We start from the raw sequence: 24569 nt of genomic DNA, 5'->3' as shown, positions 1-24569 counted from the left end.
TTTTAGTGTTTACTCCATTGGCTTTTTTGTTTTCGGCGAGTCGAACAGCACTACGGAACACCTTTGATTTGTGTACGTTGACCCATTGACCACGTTGACCGGCGTGTATGTGTAGTGTGTACACGATATCGCAACTTTTTCAACGGTTGTTTCGTAATTACCGTGAAAAAACAGTAGTTTTACGATTCGTACGTATTTACGGTATTGCGGAAACGGAAAATCGGAAATGCGGTGTTTTTGAGTAAAATGCCGATGCCGAATTGCCGATCGCCGGATCGCCGGTCCCACCGATTATTGGATTAGTCATAATTCCGCCATTCTGCACGTTGAAGTGCGGTTTACTCGGCTTTATTTTCGTTCATTACGATTTGATTTATTACAATTTACAAATACGAAGTACGAACGTTGACTAGCAGTTTCTTTCTATGTTTCGCCGTTTCTAACGAGTAAGTTTATTAAGAATAATTACTTTATTACATACCTATACTATTCGAGTGTTCATCCTCATCGACCATCGACTATCGAGTAGACGTTTTACTAAGTGAAAGATCGGTGTTTGTTTGCAGAAATGCGGATAAGACAGCGATCAGTATTCGAGATTGTATTCTTTTCGCATTTCGATAATTATTCGAAATCAAGTAAATATCGAGTTAGGCTTATTATTTTTCATTTCGAATGTACAAAATTACCAATACTGTAGGGATACATGTCTACGCGACAAGTACGATTACCACGAGACCGGCAATGTATTAGAAAACTTTCATTGATCAAGATCTTCGGTTTTCAGCACAGCAGAATGGAAGCTAATAGTTACCCGGTAAATGCGTCTAGGCCTAATTAGATATATCGTAAGGACGGCAACGGTATCTACTGGAAAAGTCGGCGCAAAGTGTAGAAGGTAAGTGGAAAACAATAGCAATAAGTAAGAACTGATTGAAGCGACGATAATCTATCGGTTCCTATTATAGCTTACGCATTTAGTGATAACTAGTGGCTAGTTGAAGAATTCTTACCCTATTATTTCGGTGTGATTCGCAGATTCGCATTACCTACCGTGCATGCTGCGCAGACACTAACCAGTAACTTGGAACGAGTCAACAATCGGTTATTGATTTGGTATACTTACTCAACTTACTGTATATACTTGACTACATAATAGATTCGTACCGTATTAGGTATCTATGATTATCGATGTTGTGTTTCTTCAACGCCACCGTGAGTACTTTAAGTTACCTAATAAATACTTAGTTAGTTACTTACCGTACGTATAATTATGTATTCACCGGGACTGTTCCTTCGGTTAGGCTGAATACTCGTAGACGTAGGTAACGAAGTAAATCGTCTGTAGATATCCGTATGATATTGAAAATCGTTTCTTTTTTGTATACCCTTCAGGCTGTAAAATTACGTTGAACGTTGAGCTCGTTACGAACCTAATCAGATTTGAAACTATATACTTAGGCCTACCTACCTATGAAACCGTATAGATCGCATTTGATGGTCGACTCTCGGGAAATAAGTATCGGAGATGCGTGCTGCGCAGTATTTTATTATTCAAATGTAAGTAAGTAAGTATACCTATTTCACTAATCTACGAAAATACAGTCGCGTATTTTTGAAGAATTTCGAGTGTAACTAAAAAGTATGAAGTTTTTGGGTTGGTTTGGTACAGTAAGCAACCGAACGCAACAAGTAGTTTACTCTTCAATATACTCGTAGGTATTAGGTATTTTCGTTCAATCGAAATTGTTTTCTGTTTCGCAGTTCGTAGAACAGCGCAGTTAGGCCTATTTTTGTCCGTTGATGATGAGAATGTGAATAAGTAGTGTAAATGGTCGGGATCTACGTAATTGTTCGAATTCGCCAATTCGGATGTTATTGTTCCGGCGCGGCGTTGAAGTTGAATTCTTCATCAGGTGAGGATTTGTTTTGTTTACATTATTATCTAGCTGTAGATATAAATATCTAACTAGGTACTTTTGTATGTGAAAACCCTGCGTATTACTAAGTATCTGTATTTTTTATAAATTACCTACTCGCGTAGTAATAATATGCTATGATAGTAACTACGCCGATAGAAGCTAGTATGTACTTGTTCTCCCTCTGAGTTATCGTAACGTATCCCTTATCAGAGTTTGAATTTCTGTCGTAGTTACGTGTGTATTTCGGTATAGCTATTCAGCGAGTGTATTCTTGTTCGAGTATACTTCGAGTCTACATCCTACGTAGACTACATAAGGATTTCTAACAGAAAGGAATAACTCGGCGTTCGAGCTACCTATTTATTAAAACAATTCGAGTGATATTTTATTTACAAAACTTGATCATCTTTGGTGATAACGTATTACATTATAGAATTATAGGTATACCTGAACAGTATTTGTCACGTACATACTTAATACCTGTTGAACAAACAATATTCTGTTTTAGGTAGGTATGTAGATATAATTTGTACTGTCGCCTAAACGCTATTACATATTTACGTATAATCTAAGATAGTGACTAGGGGTTGAATACGCGAAACATGAGCAAATTTCCATCTCCGCGCCAGCTACGCGTTATACGAGTATAAGTAGGTACATACGATTCCACGATTCCAAGACGTGATTACCTACTTACGAAAGCGAATGACTCCGCCGCGCCGCGCCGCTGCTACGTACGAGTAATATCGAGATTCGAGAAAAATGTTTAATTCGTCGGCGATTGTTTAGCCTACTACACTTACGAAATACGTAGGCCTACGTCTACGTACATTGGCTGGGTAGTTGGTATTGCGTACCTATTTGCGTAGCCTACACATATACCGCCGTATACCTACGTGTTGCTCCGAGACACTGGTGAAGTGGTGACTGGGTTCGTGGTTCGTAAGTTCGTAGGTCCGTTTACACCTATCCGCGTCGCTCGGTACTTTATTTTTTATTGGTTATCGGACGGTTTAACGTTCAACGACGATCGTCGAACGGTGTATTTACTGCGAGACGCGGCCGCGCCGAGTTGTTGCCTGAATTTTTTTGTTTCATACGAGCGTGTTTAAAACTGGTTTGTTGGTAGTGGTGGCGGCGGCGGCGGCGCAAGTGTAATACGGTAACGCGTTTTGGGTTATCGAGCGTACGCCGCAGCTGGCGAAAGGTTGATGATCGTAGTCGTAGTCGTAGTCGTATCGATTCGTTTCATCGTAAAAGTCGTCGCGTAGTCGTTTTAGATAATATTTTCTAGTTTCCAAATTATTTTCTACACGCTGCAATATTTTGCAGTTGTTATCGAATTCGTTTTCACGTTTTTCAATTTCATTCTGTAATCTGTCCAAGTCGTAACGTAGACCTAACTCGTCAGACGCGCACACGCACGCGCTTGCGCTCTCGCTCGTCGTCGAAATGTCGTCTTTTTTGCAGCGTTCTATATTGATGAAAAGTCGCACCAGATTTTCTTCTTCCTTTTCCAACTTTTTGTTTATTTTAACGATTTTATCTAGAAAATAGATTTTATTTCTCAACTCTTCGATTTCAGTTTCAATATCTTCTTCGATGGTAATGTTAATGTCTTCGGTACGTTGACCGCCGTTATTTTCGTCGTATTCGTAGTCACCGTCTTCGTCGCCGTTGTCGTCGTAATATTCGTCACTCGTGACCCGTTGTTTTTCAGTCTCGGTAGGCGTTCCGTTATTTTCACTGCTTGCAACGCACTCGGTTGTCACACCGCTATCTTTGTCTTCGCTCATTCCCAAATATGTGTTAACGAGGTAATTGGTACCTGAGTGTCGAATTCGAAAAAAAACAAAAAAAAAAACAGTGTTAAAAAAATGACCGATTATCTAGTGGATAGGGTAATACCGTAATCGAGTATGAAAAATATAATTATAACACTTAAAGTTAGGTAGTTATCGAATGAACTAATTAATGAATGTGGGTTTTTATGTAGATAGGCACGTATTACGATGTAAATTTTACAACGTATGTAAGGTTACCGTACCTAAAGTGTCGATTCTACTCTTGTGTTGTTCGCATTCCAGCTGCTCGATTTCAAATTGTCGATCTTTGAGTTTGCAAATTTGATTTTGGATAGTTTCGCCTTGCACGAGTATCAGTTTGAGCAGACGTTCGATACCGTGGCTTTTAGATAGCTGAACCAATCTTTTAGGATGAATGGTCTGACCGTATTTACTACAAGCTGATTTATAGTATCGGGTCTTCTTTTTCGTCGAGATACTCCGCGTATTCGTGTCTGAAAAATGAAAATACGATAGAAAAGGAAAGTGAGACTGACAATGAGAACGAAATCCTGCGAGGAGGAAGGGGTACGGTTTCGGTTTCGGTTTCGATTACGGTAGGTGTAGGTACGAGTATGTTTCAATGTTTGCTCAATTTTCGCGCTCACCTATATCGTTTTGGTTTTGAATTTTCTTCAACGACAATTTCACTTCGGTTTTGCTATCTCCCCACGTTTTCCATAGCTTGAGAATTCGCGTGTCGCCGCTCAGCGGTCTCTCGACTTGTCTCCATTTTTCGACGATCGAATACTGTTTGTCCGACCGACCGAGCAAGGTTTCCACGACTTGGTCGACTGTTGTTTTACGATCTACTCCCGATATCCACAACTGTTTTCCACATACCCAAATCGGAATTTCAGCGCACGAGAAAGCTGTAATAGTCGCCGGAGTTGTCGCGCACGTAGTCATCGTATTTTTCGTTCATCTGTAACACGATCAAATACTGTATACACTATACACTTATACAGTGTACATTATAATTATTTACCTACTAGGTACCTAGATATCTATCGGGTGGATTTGAAATTTGGATTACCCTATTATAGGCATCCCATACACCGCACACGGCATACACATACACGTTATACGTCGTTATACTATGTACGAGCTCGTCGTAGACTCGTACATGTGTGCAGCTTGATCGATGGTTAGAATTGGAAAATACTCGTACGCCTATGCGAGTATATGTACTAAGTAGTGGTAAATAAGCGAATATTGGAAGCTGGCGCGTTTCATTAAGGCATTTGGTTAACCACTCGCGTGATTAGTGCATTTTTTTAAATACCTATTTTTTTTTTTTTACATCGAAACTGCCATTCCAGAGTTCTTACTTCTAAAGGGACGAAAATGTTTCCCACGATGCGCGTAACCTACATTCGATTTTCACGCTACGAAACATCGAGAACCGATTTCGAGATGATTATAATTAAAAGCAATCGGATGAATTTGGATTTTTTCCTGAACAACCGGAAAAGGAGAAAACGGCTAAATGAACTTTTAGTATGTACCTATCAGTACCGATAGACTTTGTTAACCGCGATATCATTTCACCATTTTCACAATCGGAAAATTTTGCAGGCGCCGCCGTGCCGGTTGAATTGTGTATTTTGCTCGTAAATTATTTTCGACGCGTTCGTTGTTCGTCAGATACATATGTACTTACTTAACTTAAGTAGGTAACTATATTCGTCCGATGAGAATACGCGCGTAATGCGATGCGTATGAAAGAATAGATAGATAAATACTCGTACGTAACGTATGTAGATCAGCTTACAAAACATACATTTACATACACCTAGACCTACTCTTTCGTTATGCAACGAAATCGTGACATTTACCTGAATTATAAAAATGTACATTGTCGGACGATGCGGCGGCCGACTGCCCGTTGCCCGTTGCCCGTGCTTACATTGGCACCTATTTTCGAGTGTTGAGCGTGAGATTTTTTCGCATGAAAATACGTCGCAAGTGTTTTATACTCGTATGTACTCGACTACTCGTATTGCGTGATCGTATACGCAATAACGTATAGAGCTAGTTGAAGTACTATACTATAACAAAAGCATAAGTAGGTACATATATCTATGTAGATAGGTGCGTTTTTTTGTGTTTTTTTTTCGTTTTTTTGAGCATCTAGTTGTCAAGTGTCAATGTACGAGTCGGTAATTCCCGTGCAGATTATCTTGGCCGGTAAAGCAGGTTCTCAGATCTAATTTGTTAGTTTATACTTATCACGGCATGGGCATTTTTTGAGCTTGGCCGAAATAGGGAAACTATTCCATAATTTTCGATCACATTATTACAAGTTTATCGTTGCTATTTTTGATTTTTCGTTTATTTTTGCTGTTCGAGTATAGATATGTAGTAGGTATAGGTAAGGTACCTTACCTATTGAAATGAAAGTGACCGAGTGAAACGAATGCGATCATTTTTGCATTTTTGTTGTTATGAAGAGAGAATGCGAGCGGCGCGGCGTAGCGCATCCAGAATGCTAATTTTACCGTAAGCGTGAAATCGACGAAAATATTTCTCGGAGCGATGCGATGATACTCGGCACTCTGCGGCGAATATTTGTGCTCGTCCTCGTACTCGCACTCGTATGCCGTATGCCTTATGCCTTCTGCATGCTCCATACGAGTATAATACGTTATTGTGATACACGGTAGCGTATGTACTCGTACTCGTACTCGTACTCGTACTCGTACTCGTATGCGCATTCTATGCAGATGCCTATCTCGTTAGTCGTTTGTGTGGGCCGCGGGGCTGGGGTATGTTGCGAATTTGATTTGGACTATTTGGTACATTTCTCTGGTTCGTAGTTCGTACGCGATACACATTTTCAGTATACTCGTATCTCTACCTACTTACGCATTACTCGTACCTTGACCGTTTGGTGAATTTATGAAGAAAATGACAGTTGAAACTGATATTGTGCTTAACAATTGGCATACGAGTATGGCGTTTCGCGTTTGATGAACTCGTAATCGTAATAATTGTACGCGACATAAACTTACGTACTTAGTCGTACTCGTACGCTTTAAACGTAGACATCAACATGTAGGTAATAGCCAATAGGTATACTGCATACTGCATACTGCATACTGCATACTGCATAGTGCATAGTGCATCTGTGTACTGCATGTGCAATGCGGTACGTACTACGTACCTCTACCTACCTTACGTTGATTATGTGTATTGTATACCTACTTAGTACCTACCTACTACCTACGTAGCCGTACATACTCGTACGTGACCATTGTACCTTACCTATACTCGACTACTCGTATTGGTTTCGGCCAGGGATGTCTAGCTAGCCAATAGCCATTAGCCGTTAGCCGTTAGCTTATTGAATTTTTGACATTTAGCCATTAGCCATTAGCCAGCCAATCAACAAACATTTTAACCATTAGCCAGCGTTAGCTAATTGATTTTGGCTAAAAATGATGGATAAAATTGAAAATAAATAGGCGAGTAAATGGGTTTCCTGTAGGTAAAAAAAATAAAAATAAAAATTTGAAAATTCGTAATAAAATTAAAAGCTAAAGACCAAAAAAGTGTAGTTTGACATTAGTGGTTCCGGGGATCTTTTTCTTAATTTTTTTCAACGATCGTTGTTTTTCTAGAAAATGAATGAGAAATCAGTTTATGAATATAATCAAGTAATGCGTGAATGCGAATAATTGTGATTCACGTTTGTGAAATAATAATTATTTCCTAAAACTAGAAATAATATCTATAAAAATGGGCAAAATCAGCAAAATCAGCAAAATGGGAATGCTCTCATTTAGAGGAGTATTTTAGAGGGGTCACTCGATTTTTGAAAAATTAGCCAGCTAATAGCCAGCCAATGAAGAGACGTTAGCCAATAGCCGTTAGCTTAGCCAAAGCCCTAAATTCTTCTAGCTTTAGCCGTTAGCTTTAGCCAATCCCATTGGCTAGACATCCCTGGTTTCGGCGCGGTGTTTTGGTAGGCTAGTTAGGTTTACATGTACCGACTACCGAGTACCGCCGAACAACCGATCTACCAAAGCGACGACCCTACTGCACCCTTTCAAGTGCCTGCCGCCCCCGCCTCAGCCGCCTAGGTGCCTAATTGCCTAATTGCCTACTTGTCATGGAATGTGTGATTCAGCAGCAGGTTGACAGGTGTTTGGTTTCGGTTTCGTTTTCTTGAAATAACGAACATCGTTCAACGTGTGCATGGGTTTCTGTATAAAAGTTTCTGCGTTTACCAATTCACCAGCTCACCACTGACTATAGGTTTAGGTACGTTTATGCTTCCCCCTCCCCTCCCCACACCTTTACTTCATCTTCCTTCTACAAAAGGGCGGAAAGCGTTGTTGTTGTTGTTGTTGTTGTTGTTGCTCTCTGAGAACTTTTTTTCTTTCTTCAAAATTTCTTTAGACGTTGACGTGTTTTTAGAGTACGTCGACGTCGAGTGTATATAGATACCTAAACCTTACCTTACGTGATGTGAAGTAGTCGTTACTTGAAGGTTTTTTATTTCAACTTTTGTACACTCGCAGCTAGAGCTAGAGTTGCCAGTTGGTTGGTAGTCTTTAGTCTTGGTACAATTGTAACTACGCGGGTAATCAGTCGACCGTTTGTTTGTTCTCGTAGTTGTAGGCCATTAACGGTCGATTTCGATTGCAGTCGCAGTCGCAGTCGCAGTCGGTTAGTCACCGCTTCAACAGTGCCCATTTACTCGGTACTCGTCACATCAGTATAGCGTATAGCCATCTAGCCATCTAGCCACTTACACTTAGCCAGCCTAATATTCATCGAGTCGAGGATGCGATCATGCGATCATGCGACCATGCGACGATAAATTACAAACGGAAACCCGCGTGACGCCTGCGTCTGCGTCTGCGTCTGCGTCTGCGTCTTATGCGTATTCGATTCAACCAATGTCGGGTCGCGTCACGTCTACGAGTATGTGTTTCCTTTAGTTGCAGAGTTTTGAAACGAGTGATTTCCTGTACCATATCCATCGTAGACGTTGACATACTCGTAATCGTACTACAGCCGGTACAGCGCGGCGTACAGTCGTACACGTAGCCTAACACGTTAGTCGTTGGCGTTACATTATTTGCGCTGCGCTGCGCTGCATACATTTCCTATTGGCTGTTAGTCAAAGTTATTCGCGTCATTGCTATTGCCATCGCCATTACTCATGTAGCCTACCTTACTTACGTTAGTTTGAAAATTGAAAAAAAAGGGTGGGGGTAATTAGAATTACCTATCGAGTATCGAGTTCCTATATTAAGTATTAGGATCAAAGTAGGTATTGCGTATATTGCTATATTTTTTATTTCAATTTCAAACGAATGGATTGACGATTACGAGTATTCAACTTGGGAAAACGCCTTTGTACGCTCCCTCTTCCGTTGCACGAAGACCGACCCTGTACAATTGTACATCTGCATACTTATTGTTTTAGCTAACGTAAGCAGTAGTGCCAGTGGCTCGGCGTCGGCGTCGGCGGCGATGACGGACGCGTAATGGTGAATACGAAATTACGAATCTACTGGTGCTGGTGCTCGTACGTGTTTTGGATGTTACCAGATGTATGTATGTATGTACTATTTACTCGTACGCTCGTACCTACTTACGCTACAGTTGGTGATATATGGTGACCTGCCGACGCCGAGCCAAATCTCGGACTCCGGAAGCCAACTATGATTGGCTATGGCAGTATGGCTATGGCTATGGTTATACATGTACCCGCGCCTTCGTCACCATCGGGCATTCCTAAACGTTGGTGGTGCTCGGTTCTTGTACTCGTAACTCGTACTCGTTACACGAATCTACGAGTAAGTAGGTACGAGTATTCAGCTATCCACTATACCCGCTACCTACCCGCTCGGCCATTTCTCGAACCAATCTAAATGGTTCCTATACGAACTACGAAGATACCTATACCTACCTAGTACCTAGCTACCTACTTGTTGCTTCAACTTACTATTATTTATACCTTACATACTCGTAATTTACTCGTATTTGAGCCGATGGCCGTGTTGAAAATATTGTACTTTGAAAAGTGATTACTGATTAGGTACGAATCTACGAATTTGAGGCGGCGTCGCGTCGCGTCGTCGCGTCGATATGAATTTTCAAATTTTCGGATGTGTTAGTGTCAGTGAGTGTAAAAAGTGTGTCTACTCGTATCTACGCGCATTGTACTAGGTGTAGGTGCAGGGGTACATGTTTGATCGTTGTAAAATGTAAGTACATTTGTACTAGTAGGTAATAAGTAGTCGTGGAATAGACTACGTATACGGTCGCGGTATTGCGTAATGCGTATATCGTTAAGTACATAGGTAAGGTACACATGCCCGCAATATGTACTTTGGGAAGTTCTGATCAGACATCAGTCAGTTTCCAACATCTTCTGTTGTTCAGTTTTGCTGCGCACAGCGCACAGATGCGAAATTTTCCATTTCCAGCCACGCTAGAACCTTATCGGTAATACGCAAAATAATACATACGAATACTCATTTATGTAGATTGTAGGTATTGTATATTTTTTTTTCATGGACATATGGTACATACTACATACATTCACATTGGTACACGGAATCGCCTTTCAGGTAACGATATACGAGTATCGCGTCGGTGTAGCGAATGCACGTACACATTTCAAGACTCGAGTTTTGATTTGTTTGAAGCGTCGCGTCGCGTCGCGTCGCATCGTCCGTCGTCTCTTCAATTCAACGAGTCAAATATCCGCAATTTCGTATCCGCCATTGGGTGGTACATGTACGTATGTACTACGGTCTACGTAGCATGTAGCAATTGTAGGTACATTAAGTATACGCGTAATTGCGTATGTTTATTACAGAATACCTATACGGAATCCGGGAATCGAAACCGAGTGAAATCGAGTCTGCTGCTGCCGCGCCGCGCCGCTGGCACGAAAACGAAACGAATGTCAATACTCAATAAGTATAAGGTAGATGATCGTATGTTCTTCGTACTATAGTCGACAGCGACAGTCACAGTCGTACTTGCTACCGCTACGTGATCGGTGATTCTTTATTAGCCGTTCGTTCATCGTTGGTTCTATCGGGTTATGGTTTATTGGTATCCAACTTGTGTTATCGCGAGTCGTAGCAATATTGTCGAATACCCAGATCGACTCCCTGCACCTTTACCCTTACCCATTGGCCATTGGCCATTATACAGATGTACGCTATACGAGTACACAGTACTACAGTAGGTCTAGCACTAGCTCTAGATAATTGTAGGTATAATGTATGTACACATTTACACGCATGCTCCAAGCTCAAACAGCTACGTCAATTTGACAATTAAATTCTTCCGATATTTTTACGAGTATATTTAGTACCGCGCGTATTTCGAGCAATTTTTGCAATGTGAGTACGTAAGTATAGTCGTATACCTAAACCTATGTACTCGTATTTGGCTAAATAACAGCGTTTAATCGGTTTTTGATGGGTTTTTGCCTATCTACTTTTTCGTTATTTAGGGAGAAAAAGTGCTACTTTTGCTCCCGCTTCTGATTTTTGCAAGTATAAATACTGGCGTTTTTCTCCCTCATAACGAAAAGTGTATCACTCTTACTCCCTAGTTGAACAAACTACTATTTTGCCAATTTGGCTCTTTTTTACGTGAATTTTCAATCGCCTAACTTTTGAACCTTTGTATTATGCCTTTTTGTTTGTATTTTCAGCCGTGTTTTCTGGTTCGAATGGTACCTACTACCTACTACTACTACTACCTACCTACTCGTATTTAACGATATTTCGTTTGGGCACGTCGTCTTTGTAAATTTTCGCGGTACCGGTACTTACACGTACACTGTACAGTAACAGTATAATCAATTTCGAGCCTTGTCACGAATTGAGCAGTTTTCGCGTACACATTTCATTAGGTAGGTAATTAGGTATTTTATTTTATTCGCAACAATTTTTACGCCATTGCCCATTTATAACAAGTTTTTAGCTACACGACATTATCCGATCACTTTTCCCCTCGTTTTTAACCTGCATCTTCTCGCTACTTTTCATCTCGAGCCACGAGCCACCTTCTTAAAAATTTCGAGTTTACGCGCGTTTTTCAATATCTTCGCGACATTCACGACCAGTTTGAGGTGGCTGAATGCGAGCGACTCTAAATTGAGCATCGGCTCGTCTTTTCCGAGGTATTTCTCGTACGTATTGAATAATTATTACGGATACAGATTGGGCGAGAAACGCCTTTATTTATCTATTTTTTTTTTTTTTTTTTTTTTAGAAAATTGAAAAAATTGAGATAATGCGAAAGATGTTTGAGTTTAATTTGTCGAAAAACCGTCGAGAGTTTTTTTTTACCCGTCTGCGTCTACTCGTACTCGTAGATACTGGGTAGTAGGTCTAGTTATAGGTACCAGGTACCCTACTCGTATTGTTTGTGTAACATGTGTACTGCCTACTGCGTACTGTGTAGTGATCTGCTGAAGTGATGATTGATACGGTACAGGTACAGGTAAAGGATGGAGGTACGTGAACGACTGTACGTGCGTGTGCGTGTGCGAGTGTGGTAGCTTTGTATGCAGGTAGAGGTAGGTACGAGGTAGGTAGAGGCACTAGGTACTGCACATTGCATATCAATGCGTTAGCAGCGCCAACTCTACGAACTTAACACTCGTTGCTGCGCTGCGCTACGCTTTTGGGAACTGCGATTAGATACGCGAAGAGTATATCTAATTCATTTATTCGTACGTATACCCAATACCCAATACCCAATACCCAATACTGAATATCCGTTGCCCGTACTCGGCTTGTAATTTTGATTCTTGTCAGTTACCTACTTCGGTACTTATCGACTCGATTTTTGAGCATCTGCTGTTGTTTTGCTCGTGCTCGTGCTCGTATTTGTGGAGAAAAAGTTAACGTCTTACGCCATTGATCGATGTAAGATAGAGATAGAAGAGATAATGAAAGAGACAAAGATAGTGGTATAGGATAGGCAAATCAGGGTGAGGTGAGTACGTCTGCGCTTACGCCGCGCTCTACGCATAGTCCTAGTCGCATACGATACGATACGTGGAATTACTTTAGTTTGGAGACTTGGCGCAGTACGTTAACGTAAGTGTATCTGTCTGTACATGTATGTATGTACATGTACATCGTGATCGTGTACACGAGTACCTACCAGTACGGTAAGAGTACGACCGAAGACGGTACATTATCGTCATCGCTGAGAAGTGAAAAGTTGAATACCGTTCACAGTTCACACGTTTGTGTTTTGTCGTTATGAAACCGAAACGACAAACCGGTTTCACATTTTTAGTCGAATGCGCCGCGCCGCGCCGCTTCCAGCGTCCAGCGTCTCATAACTCGCGTGGACTTTCGAGTATATACTTATTGGATTTTGACGTTTCTCGCTCGCCTCTCCACCGTCACCATCTGTGGCTCTGTGGCTGTGCAAGTTTCCTCTGCATCTTCACACGTGTGTGTGTGTGTGTGTGTTGCTCTGTTGCGTGCTTTTTCTCCGTGGTACCTGCGGGTACATTACCTTAGTTGCCCACCTCACCTCACCTCACCTAACCTCACCTCACCTCACTTCACGCCACCTGACTCGAGTATACTCGTAGTATGGAATGGACTACGGAGGGACTGCGGTGATGGCTTGTCTTTTATGTTTACGGTTTTGTTTATTCTGCGGTCTACGATGCGATGCGATGCGATACAATGTATTGTACGATTGTACTTACGACCAAGTTTTCTCCGCTCACGCTCTAATACGAGTACATGCTTATTATTGAGTATCTAGACGTGCGTGTGCGTGTGCGTGTGCATGTGTGTGTACAGTACGCAGTTCGAGGTTGTTGGACGTTGCAAGACGGTATAGCACGAGTAGAATTCGATAGCTTTACCCAGCTAGGGCTAAGGCTAGTGCCAGGGCCAGGGCCAGGCTCTGGTAGCTGGTACACTAGTAACTAGGCAGAATAGGATAGGGTTGAGACTATAACGTATGCGATATGCACCGTGGCCTTATAGCCACCGTAGACCCGTAGACCCGTAGAGCCACAGCCACCCACTCGTCATTGGCGGCTGGCCGGCCACTCTGAACCTGGCATAAACTATAACCAACCATACCTCACCTAATAGCGCGTACAATGTGCATTGATGTCGCAATTGCCGCTGCCACGCCAACGTTGAACGTTTACTTTCGAATTGCATCACGATCGCAATCGCGATGGTGTGTGAGTCGCGACTCGTCAATTGCGAGTGCTACGGCGGCTGCGGCTGCGGTTGCGGCCAGTCATTAAAGTACGAGTACGAGTACGAGTATGAGCGGTCAATTTAGTGCCTACTACGTTCGCACATACTTGCTCGTACGATTGAAATTAGTCGACAACGACGTACGAATGGGGTACGAGAACAGTGTGCGTGTGCATTCTGTTTAGATGTTGCATAGACGTAGGTGTTTGTGTGCAATGTGAGGATTCAAGTTGCAACTTTTGCGTAGAATGCGCCATTGCGCCGTTGCGCCATTTGGAAAAAGAAAACCAGTCTCGCCCGATGCGATTTAGCAGAAAAGTAGAAATGGGGCGGAAAGGCGGAAACTGTCAAACCGATGAAAGAGAAATACGAGAATATGCCATGCTGAAAGTTTCGTACCTATCAGGCCGATAGAGAGAAAGTTGACAACTAATTCAAAAGTAACCGAATCGGGTCTTGGATTTCCGAGTCGAACCGAAAGTTACGAATACGCCGCGCCGGGAGCAAGATGCCTTTTTCGCGTTCGGCGACTTTCGACGTGAAATTTTGAATCAAAGGCAAAAAGTGGCCAATGCCAACGCTAACGCTTTTCCGAGAGCACTCGTGGACTGGAAACTGGAAAGAGGCATCTTCTTTTTACTGGTACATAATTGTATTATTAGTGCATTAGATAGAGGCACATACGTATGTACTTGGAACGGATGGATAATGATGGCGGAGCGGCGGCGGTGTTACGAGTTTTACAGTATACCTTTACCTACCTAGTACCTACGTACGAGTATTTTACGTAATTTGAACAATTAGGTAGTAGGTAAAGGTATTGCAACTTACTAGAGACGTTGGCGATGTTGAAATACACGAGCGAGTTGGAATGTGCCATTCGAATGTAATGACGCGTAGGCGTACTCATCGGAAATTGAAAATTCTGGGCTGCTGTGCTGTGTTGTGCTGTGCTGACGATGTCGTGAAACTCGATGCTACGTAATATACGACGTAGACGTACCCATACGTTACGTGTTACTCGTACCGTCCCGTAGCGTAGCGTAGCGTGTGCAGATGCACTGTGCGGGTGGTTTGCGAACGTGCACTACTGTACTACATTACTATAATTACTAATTATTCGTACGTCGTCGTTGTGCCTGCCTGTGTGCTGTCTAGTGTCTTACGCGCACTTGCGTTTTACGTTACACGTTAGTTAGTACTCGTGCCGCTACCGACGCAATCTTCGATTTACGATCTATGAAATTTGGCCAAAAAGCGAAGCGAAAAAAACAAAAACAAAATCAACGAAAATCGCGTTTTTGAACAAAAATAGGTACAGTGACCAGCTGACACTGGCACCGTGTGTTATTACGTAAAAAAAAAAAAAAAAAAAAAAACTAGTACTGTACGAGGAATCGTGATCGCGCAACACGCGTGCTTTCAGAACATGGCGAACTAGCGCACTAGTACGTAGCACGTAGCACTGCACTGCACTGCACTGCTGACTGAGTGACTGCACTCACCACTCACTGGTATGGTACTACGGCTACGGTACTGGTCTCATGGTCTGGTCATCGACAACGAGCGACGCGACGACAGGTTACACTAATACACTAACGTAATACACGCACACGGAGCGGCAAACGTCTCGTCTCCTCGGCGTGCCCCACTCCAGACAAGCTGAAGAGTGAAGATGCATACACAATACACATACACTGTATGTAGATTGTAATGTAGAATGTAGACGTACCTCTACCTACCTACCTAGTACATACTATGATGTAGGCATTCATTACCATCGAGTCGTATAACCATAACCGCTCGAGCTCGAGGTGGTATTCGTAGTATAAACATTGAGGTAGAAATTGTCTCTAATAGTGTTGTCGTCAATTTTCTTCGCCAATAAATCATTTCTTGAAAAAAAAAAGATATAGTGGTACTGTTTTGTATGTAAGATGTAGGTAGTAGGTACTTGTACTTTGTACTGCACTCTTTGTCTGCATTGGCGTGTGATGTACGTATTACGAGATTACGACTTACGAGTACTAGATCACCATTTACAAGTTATTTTGTAACCACTTTGTACATGACTCCTAGCTCCTAGCACCTTCAGACCTTCACCCACCTACCACCTGGCACCTGGCACCGGGCACCTACATACGACACAAGTCGACATCATAATCGACAGTCGACATTGTGTAGTGTGTACTATTAGCAGGGTGTCTAACAGGTCCTACTGGTCCTATTAGTCCTACTAAAGTCCTACTTTTTCTCAAAAGTCCTTTCAGTCCTATTAAAGTCCTACTTTTCAACAATTTTATCCAAAAGTCCTACTTTTTTTTCAATAAGACTTTTTCAAATTTTCAATTTTTCCCCCTTTTCCAAAATTTTGAAAAAATGTAGAAAAAGGCTCATTTGTCGACTTTTTCAGATTTTGAATTACACATTTTTGAAAGCTTTTGCCCTCGCTTCGCTCGGGCTATTTGCATATTCTTTTCCTACATAAAAAACTTTTTGTTCAAATTCAAGAAATGTTCAAAGTTTGAATCAGAAAAATAAACTCCTCTCTTCGTGAAGAAACTTTTTATTTTTACTCCTCAAAACATAATTTTTTTTAAAGCTTTTGGCCTCGCTTCATTCAGGATTGTTTGCTTTTCTTTTCTAAGTTTGATTTTTTTTCTTAAATAATCATATTTTGGATTTTAAAAATTTTGAAACAAAAATAATGAACTTCTTCATGTCATATCGCACAAGAAAACATCGTTTTCATACCCTTCAAGATACTAATTTTCGGGATTTTCCCTGGCTTCACTCGGGTTCGTTTGCTTTTCTTTTTTCAATTTTAAGTTTTCCAAAAAAAATCATCATTTAAATTTTAAAATTTTGAAGCAAAATAATAAACTTTTTGTAAGTACGAGTACATAACTCATCACACTAAAAAAGTTGGTTTTATACTTTTAATTGAACATGGTGTGATATTCATCAAATTTTTAAAATTGATAAGAAGAAAATTAAACGAAAAATTGGGGCAAAACGTTATATTTTTGGCATCTACTTGTTTAAATAAAATCATAAGGTGTTTGAAATCATCAAAAAAGCAAATTTTTTTTACAAAATTTGGCTGAAAACTTGAATGTAAATTTTGACACCCCCCCCCCATAAAAATTCCATAAGCGCTCGAAAAATGACCTGTTGAAAGTCCTGCTAAAAGTCCTACTTAAGTCCTACTTTTTCATATTGAAATTTTGTTAGACACCCTGATTAGGTATCTATTGGACTTACTTACTTTACTAACTACTTGTACTCGTACTTATTACTTACCTTCTGTTCACCCGATATCGTCGTATTTAATACGATTGTTTAGTAGATCAGCAAATTACGAGTACATAGGTATGTAGTATCTAGATACATACATACTATGTGTAATGTGTACTCGATCGAAATCACTCTCGGCTATTCGTAAAACGTACGTAGCTTATTACGTAAAATTTCGGCGGGTCGCTCGACTAATCGCTGCAGATGATTGAAAAAATATTGGAATTTAAATTTTCACCTCAACTTCCCCTCCCCTACACTCCGTGAGCCAATCGGCAATCTGGTTCGTCTCGTCAAAATCAGATCGAGTGCGGTCTTCGGTCTTCGGTCTTCGGTAGGTAAGGTACTACTCGTACTCGATTGGCAAAGGTAGCGCCGCGCCGCGTAATTCCGACCGTTACCATATCGTCGGGAAACTGAACGCTGGTAACGAAGTCAAGTCTATTTATACGTGTTTTTTTAAAGCGACTACGGCTACGGCTACGGCTACGCATTTCTTCTATAGCTTTTTTCTTGTTTCCCAAGTTTGTATGTGGCGCATGGGATTAGGTATCCTCCTCCTCCTCCTCCCCCCCCCTCCAAACGTTCATAAAAAAATACAGATACCTACGAAGTGTTATACCTAGTAAAACAAATTAAATTTTCAAAAATATCGATCAAAACGAAATTTCGTTTTTTTTTTGCATTCTCGTTCAATTTTTCGGAATTTCAAATTCGTTCGAGGATCAAGCGATACAATAACGCCAACGCGCATATTATGTTACCATTGTTGTACTCGTACGTTACTGCCTACTGCGTAGTTGAGATTGGTGTACCTAGTTACAACCTACCGTTTTGAAATTTGGATTACGAGATCGTTCAGTAGGCCTATGCTGTATTTTTTCGAGTTTGAAAAACGCTTCTCTTTCGCCACGCACGGCTTAGACTGCCAATTGCGATTCTCGAAGCAAATTCAGATCACTCGGTGTGAACTGTATTGTAAAAATTGTTTTCTCCGCAATCTACGAGTACTCTACTCTACTCGTACCGTCGTACGAGTCGTACGTATTCCTTGTTTGGTGGCGACGATGGCGATGGCGATGGCGAGAAAGACGTAAGAATACGATCGTGTACTTATGGGGGTCAAGGAGGGTGGTATCGTATGTGTATACTTACGCACTTGTTTAGCATTTACGAGTAGTATTTCATTTCAATAAAGTAGTATTAGTATACATACCGTACCGTAAGCGTGAGCGCAGGCTAGCCCAAATTGGTTATCATTGCAAACGAAAATATGAAAGTTTGTACACGTTTCCTTTTATTCAGATGGGCGTAGGACGTTTGCGAACCACCCTATTGTTATTATTCCTCTTTTGTTGGGTTGATTAATGATCTAAAACTGAGACATTTGCGAACCAACGAGATTCAAATTGAAAATGAACTCCGAGCGAACGAGTGATTCATATTGAAGCCAATGTAAGACATTTGCGAACCAATACCAACCAGTTAGGTGTAAACATGTCAACGCCTTTTTGGCTTAAAAATAAAATTTCACCTAATAACTCACGTAACTCAGTGGTCCAGGAAACACCCCGTCCCCCAATAGCTAAAATTCAATACCTCTGAACTGTTTTTCAAAACCTTACATAACTTATACGAATATTCAAAGGGTCATTTCAAAACTAAGATTTCAACAGCAGAGTGACCTAAAATTGCAAATTTTTTCCCCACAAAAATGAGACGATCCTATCCTGTGGCAGGAAAATATGATATTTGAATCTATCTTGAGTGGAATGGGTCAATCACCATGCACAATTACGTACTTGGATAAAGTGAAGTTTAAAAAAAAAATAGTACATACATGCCTTGAACTGCTTGTATCTCAAAAATCACAATTTTGCAGTTAGGTCACTCTCACTTTACAGATGCTACCTATTGACAAAAAATCACTGTGGAGAGGGGAGTGAAAATTCAAAATTTGAGTCCTAGCGTGTAATAAGAACTCGAAATTCGGGCCTGAAATGCCCTGTGGGGACTTTTTCATACCAGTCGTGGGTTTACGAATTCCCCGGGGGAATATTCGCATCCAAGCCAAGTGGGGCGTTTTTATTCCCGAGTCTCGGGTATAAGAAAGTCCCCCTGGGGCATTCGTAGATTCAAAAATTGCGATGAAAAAGTCTCTTGGGGCATTTGTAGACCTGAGTATAAAAAAAGTCCCCCTGAAGAATTCGTAGACCCGAAAATTGGTGTGAAAAAGTCCCTCGGAGAAAATGTAGACCCCAGCCTTGGGTGCTTTTCAGATAAAATTTTTGGATCGCCATCTTACCCTTCAAACGGAGCGAAATTGCAATATGATAGGTATTCTCCTACTTCTCATCATATTTATGCAAAAGGACAACAGAGTGGTTCGCAAAAGTCCTACTTTTGGGGGTTGGTTCGCAAATAGGTACATTTTGAATTAGAATGTATGAGCATAATGATTCTTTTTCTTCGCCATCTCTATCCTATTGTGGTTCGCAAACGGGTTGCTTTTCGGCTGTCAATTTTCCTATTCATGGTTCGCAAACGGGAACCGGCCTATTCGGATGGAAAAACGTTATAGGCTAACACGTGCTACACACGCGTTCTATTATATGTTACATAGATACCTAATTAGTAATTGCCTATATGTGGTATCTATACCTAGTACCTAGGTAGAGGTACTATACGATCGAGTAGTCGAGTATGTAGGGAGTAGGGATGGGGATTTTTAGGTAATTAAAATTATGTACGGTAGATGCGTGTAAGATTTGCATTTTGTTCGCAATTCGCACGTGTTGGCGTACTTTTTAATAGGTACTCGTAATTTTACTCGTACATACTACTCGTCGTACATAAATACTCGTACATGTATTAGTAGGTTGAGGTATGTGTAGATCTGGATGTACCTAACCTAGCAACAACTACTAACCACTTGTTAATACGCGTAGTCGCGTACATACGTTTGTCGTTTACGTACTACGTAGTACGTAGTACGTACGCCGTCCGCCGTAAGTCGTGCAAGATACGAGTACCTTACCTACCTACGGTTGGCTACGTACTCGTAGTACGTAGTACGTAGACGTACACTACGTAGCAAATACATACAAGTATCTATATTATACTCGTAGGTAAAATAAAATAAATGAACAAACACACGAGATACAAGTACATTAACTGATTGTAATTAGCCTAATACAACTACGAGTAATTAAAAATACCACAAAGATTTAAAGAGTAAAATTAAAACATACAAGGTACGAGTACATTTTTCTCGAAAAAAAACAAAAGAACAAAAACAAAAACAAAACAAAAAAATCGACGCTTTTCAACGACGAATATAATTGAATACGAATCATTTAGAATTACATTAGCCTATACATATGTATTTTAGTAGGTAGGTACCTATGCGTATGCACGTATTTATACGTACGTAATTATTATAATCATGGTTGTTGTTTTTTTTTCCACATTATTATAATTATTGTTATTATTTTACATGTTATAATTATCAAGTATGTAACTAGTATACCTACCTATTACCTACGTACGAATTTACTCGCAATTAGGAAAATGCATTGAAAAATCATAGGCTGCAGGCTGCAGGCTGCAGGCTACGTACACGTAGGTAGCTAGCTACAGTACAGTAGGGTAGAGATGCCAGGTGGTACACGCTAGTTGGCGGCCGCGGGGGATGATACGAGTATAATATAAAACCGGATCGGAAACTTCAATTTAGAATGTACAGGAAAAAGTGAAGCCAAAAATCAGCCAATCCCAATTCGCGTAGGCGTAGGCCACGTGTTTTTCGGGTGGTGAAGAATTTTTGCGACATCGACACGAGTTTGCGATCCTGTTTTTAATACCTATTTAGGTACGTACAGGATGGCCAGAAATATCGGGTACCCCTAAAAAAGTTTTCTAACTAAATACTTGGGTTGGTCACAGTGAATGATAATAATGATAACACATGATTGGTTGTTGGACTGGAGAGATAACATTCCACCAATCATATGCATCTATTTCACGTTGCCAACCTATATTTTTAATGGAAAACTTTCTTAGGGGTACCCGATATTTCTGGCCACCCTGTATGTATACGTATACGGTATCTACGCGTACGATTATTGCGATATCGTAAGAACAACGTGTGTTTGTAAAATACGTACACGTACACGTACGCGTATGTCTATTGCCTAGGTGTAGGTACTAGGAACCTATCAAAAACATGTCGAGTAGGTACTTACTCGGATAATCATACTGCGCTTATAGATATGTAGACGTAGACGTACTAAGTTACTAAGTAAGAAAGAAGTGAAGAAGAAAAAAAAAATTGCCGAGCTGGCGGTGTTTTAATTACGTTTTTATATGTACCTTTACCTACCTGTAATGTACCTTTAATGCAGGTCTAGGTACCACGTACTACGTATGATTTACTACGAGTATTAACTGCCTAGCGCGAACCTATTATTGTGTAAGTGTGTAACTGTGCGTCTGTGCAGTGAGAGTGACTAGTGAAGAAGCGAGTAGCTGATTATGCTATGTAGTGCTGTGTGCAGTGCAGTGCAGTGTGCAGGTTTCACAGATAGGTACTACGTATTACGTAACTAACCTACATATGTACATAATGTAGAAAATGGTTATTTGCGCGAGTTGTTGTTCGACCAAAGGCATCCGCTACTAAAATGTACGAGTACTTATGAGTATGTACGAGTATACTATTGTATTCGGACGATAACTAGGTGAAAAACTTGGGGTAATGTTCGAGTAACGAAGGTAGGTACTAGGTAGGTGTTTTTTGAAAATTTGAAACGTTGGCATTTACCTATCTAGTCGTTTACTTAAAACTGCACTCGAGTAAGAGCAATAGCCTAAACTGTAAACACTAAACAGGAAACGAATAGAGAGAATAGAGAGAGACCTGTACCAGCTACAGCTACAGCTACGCATCGTACGTGTAGTCGTGTACCACCACCACCACCACCACCACCTGTATAGCAGTCCAAGTCGGCAGCCGCAACCGCAGCCAAAACAGCTACATACGTATTTCGTTAAAGCGCCATACATACAGGATTACAGGGTGTTGGGTGTTTACTGTTTAGTACTCGTAATAGCTAATAGCAATAGCAATAACAATAGCCTAGGTACAAGCAGTAATACAGTAATACCGCAAAACATGCATTTTCTTTTTACCGATTAGACAGTTAGACAACCTTCGCCCCTGTATGTATTGTACGAGAGTACGTTGATTGTTGAATGTGGACTTGTACAGAGCTGCCTCTAATATCGAGTGTATACAGTACACCGTACACCCATGCCCAACCCCATAAGTATCCCTTTGAGAATTTTTCGTGCTAGCGCTGGCGCTGACGCTGGCCAAGACTTTTATTGGTTGCACAGTACTCGACACTCGTATTCCATACTTATTGTTATTGCTAACTCTTTTTTTCTCCTGTTCGATATTAGCGAGTAGGTACTTAACTATATGTATGTAAGTAGGTACGTAGGTACTAGGTAGTTGAGTAGGTACGCCGCGCCGCCGAAACAACGGGCATTACAAAGTTGAAAGGAAACTGTATTTCGTGAGTACTGTGTAGGTATTAGGTTCATGAAGACGAAGAGTGATAAGTTACTAGACAAATCTTATTTGGTAAATTACAAGTAATTACGTACATTTTTATTGTAAAAATTTACTCGATTGACGATTACGTAACGAATGTTGCGAAAACATCCGACGATGAATTATGAATTAGGTACTTATCCGTTCTGAGAAATTGTTTGCAAATATCTTAAACCTGTAACAGAGAATACAAGTTGCAGGTAAATCAACGGTTTGATTTGAAAATTAAAATGAAAATTGAAAAAGAAAAATTACAGCGACAACGAACAGAAAAAAAAAAGCGAAGCCGAAGCGCGTACCTCTACCTACTACCTTACCTAGTACCTACCATAATAAAGCAGATTGCGGATAAAGGTGCGGAAATGTGCTCGAAATGACACTCGAGCTCGAGCAATTTCCTCCGTACCTCTACCTACTCGTAATTACCTAGACCTACCAACACGCGACACGCTTAGAGTAAAGACAATTATTTTAGATCGACGCGACGACGAATCTTTTCTCAAATTTGCATCAATTAACGCGACGCGACGCGACGGGAGTGGTTGAAAATCTGATACGTTGTAGGAGCCGAACGCGTGGGTATTGGGTAATTTTGGTTTCATTTCCTATTTATGAAATGACAATGTCGAATGAAAATTTTGAATTTCGAATTTCGATTGCAAAATCGAAATAAACTGCGCAACTGTACATGCGCCCCACCCCACCCCACTCCACCATACCGCGTGGCGTGGTGGGGTGGGTATTCGAATTTCCCTGACTGAATAAATGTGTAAGACCTAAGACGATTGCTGCTCGATGTCGCGTCGACTTTTGTATTTAATTTGTACTTTACTTATATCGTATCGCGTGTACCTACAAGTACGACATTTTGTCCGTCGGTCGTCATTAGTAGGTAGCTAAGTACTAAAATAATTTGCACGTGACGTGAAGTGACGTAGACATACCGCATACGTATGTAATACATGGACGAAATGGAGTGAGAGTAGTCTATAGCGTACTTACGTATAGTCTCCTAGTCTGTAGTGTCAAGTGTAGGTGTACTACGAGTACGAAAGTTATTAAGTAACCTTTTGGTTGATTTGTTTGTTTACAGATTCGAACGTTTTGAGTTTGACTGCGCGGAAACTTTGGCACCTCGAAAAGGACGAAGCGAAAGCCGACGCCGACGCTGCTACCGGATACCGGCTACCATACCATATACCATTACCGTTACCGTTACCGTTACCGTTACCGTTACCGTTACCGAAGTACCGTCCGAGAACGCGGCCTATCAAAAGAGTTTGAAAACTGACCGATCATCGTTACCTACACCTATGGCCGAAGGTAATTACTCGTACTTTGTTTCTATCATTTACGAGTAGGTCTAGGTACATATATGTACGCTTGTACACGTAGTAACTAATCTAATAAGGCGCATTTTCGCCACGCCGGCGCCGCGATTAATTTACCTACTCGAACTCGTATCATGAGAGCCCAAGAGGGGTAAGTTTTGGTACGAAAACGAAAATACTCGAGCGTTGGCAATACGTTACGTTACGTTACGTTACGTTAAGGCACTTCGAGACGTATATAGACTTGTTATCGTACTCGTATTCGTATTATTATGCTGTAAGTGTAATGCGTTAGCGTTATTAACTATCTACTCGTAGAAAGGAGATGT

General features: G+C 41.0%; 3 protein-coding genes across 6 annotated transcripts in view; 1 reads left to right on the top strand and 2 right to left on the bottom strand.

Moving 5' to 3' along the window:
- Nucleotides 1-90: 90 nt before the first annotated feature.
- Nucleotides 91-24569, top strand: part of LOC135848917 (uncharacterized) — a 112540-nt gene continuing 88061 nt past the window's right edge. The window contains exons 1-7 of one of the 2 annotated variants that reach the window (XM_065369013.1): nt 91-446; nt 567-638; nt 788-898; nt 1039-1215; nt 1396-1560; nt 1765-1916; nt 24003-24232. In XM_065369013.1, coding sequence (XP_065225085.1) covers nt 1873-1916; nt 24003-24232 — 274 coding nt within the window. In that variant the 5' untranslated portion in view covers nt 91-446; nt 567-638; nt 788-898; ... (1 more) ...; nt 1396-1560; nt 1765-1872. The remainder of the gene's footprint in view (nt 447-566; nt 639-787; nt 899-1038; nt 1216-1395; nt 1561-1764; nt 1917-24002; nt 24233-24569) is intronic. The other variant, XM_065369014.1, reaches the window with a different exon arrangement.
- Nucleotides 2282-15597, bottom strand: LOC135848913 (ras association domain-containing protein 10). The gene is made up of 4 exons (XM_065369005.1): nt 14827-15597; nt 4375-4691; nt 3970-4221; nt 2282-3750 (listed from the first exon to the last, which is right to left on the bottom strand). Exons 2-4 carry the CDS (start codon nt 4673-4675, stop codon nt 3017-3019), a joined length of 1287 nt encoding a protein of 428 aa, XP_065225077.1. The 5' UTR covers nt 4676-4691; nt 14827-15597; the 3' UTR covers nt 2282-3016.
- The window catches only part of Mip (Myoinhibiting peptide precursor), a 35533-nt gene continuing 31416 nt past the window's right edge, over nt 20453-24569 (bottom strand). For all 3 annotated transcript variants that reach the window (XM_065369009.1, XM_065369011.1, XM_065369008.1), the window contains one exon: nt 20453-23084. Coding sequence is in view for 1 of the 3 variants with exons in the window: in XM_065369011.1 (XP_065225083.1) it covers nt 23047-23084 (38 nt within the window). In the remaining 2 variants the exon portion in view is untranslated. The remainder of the gene's footprint in view (nt 23085-24569) is intronic.

Source organism: Planococcus citri, chromosome 5 (genome assembly GCF_950023065.1).
Source record: "Planococcus citri chromosome 5, ihPlaCitr1.1, whole genome shotgun sequence".
Classification (NCBI taxonomy): domain Eukaryota; kingdom Metazoa; phylum Arthropoda; class Insecta; order Hemiptera; family Pseudococcidae; genus Planococcus; species Planococcus citri.
This window is presented reverse-complemented; position numbering and strand designations above follow the sequence as displayed.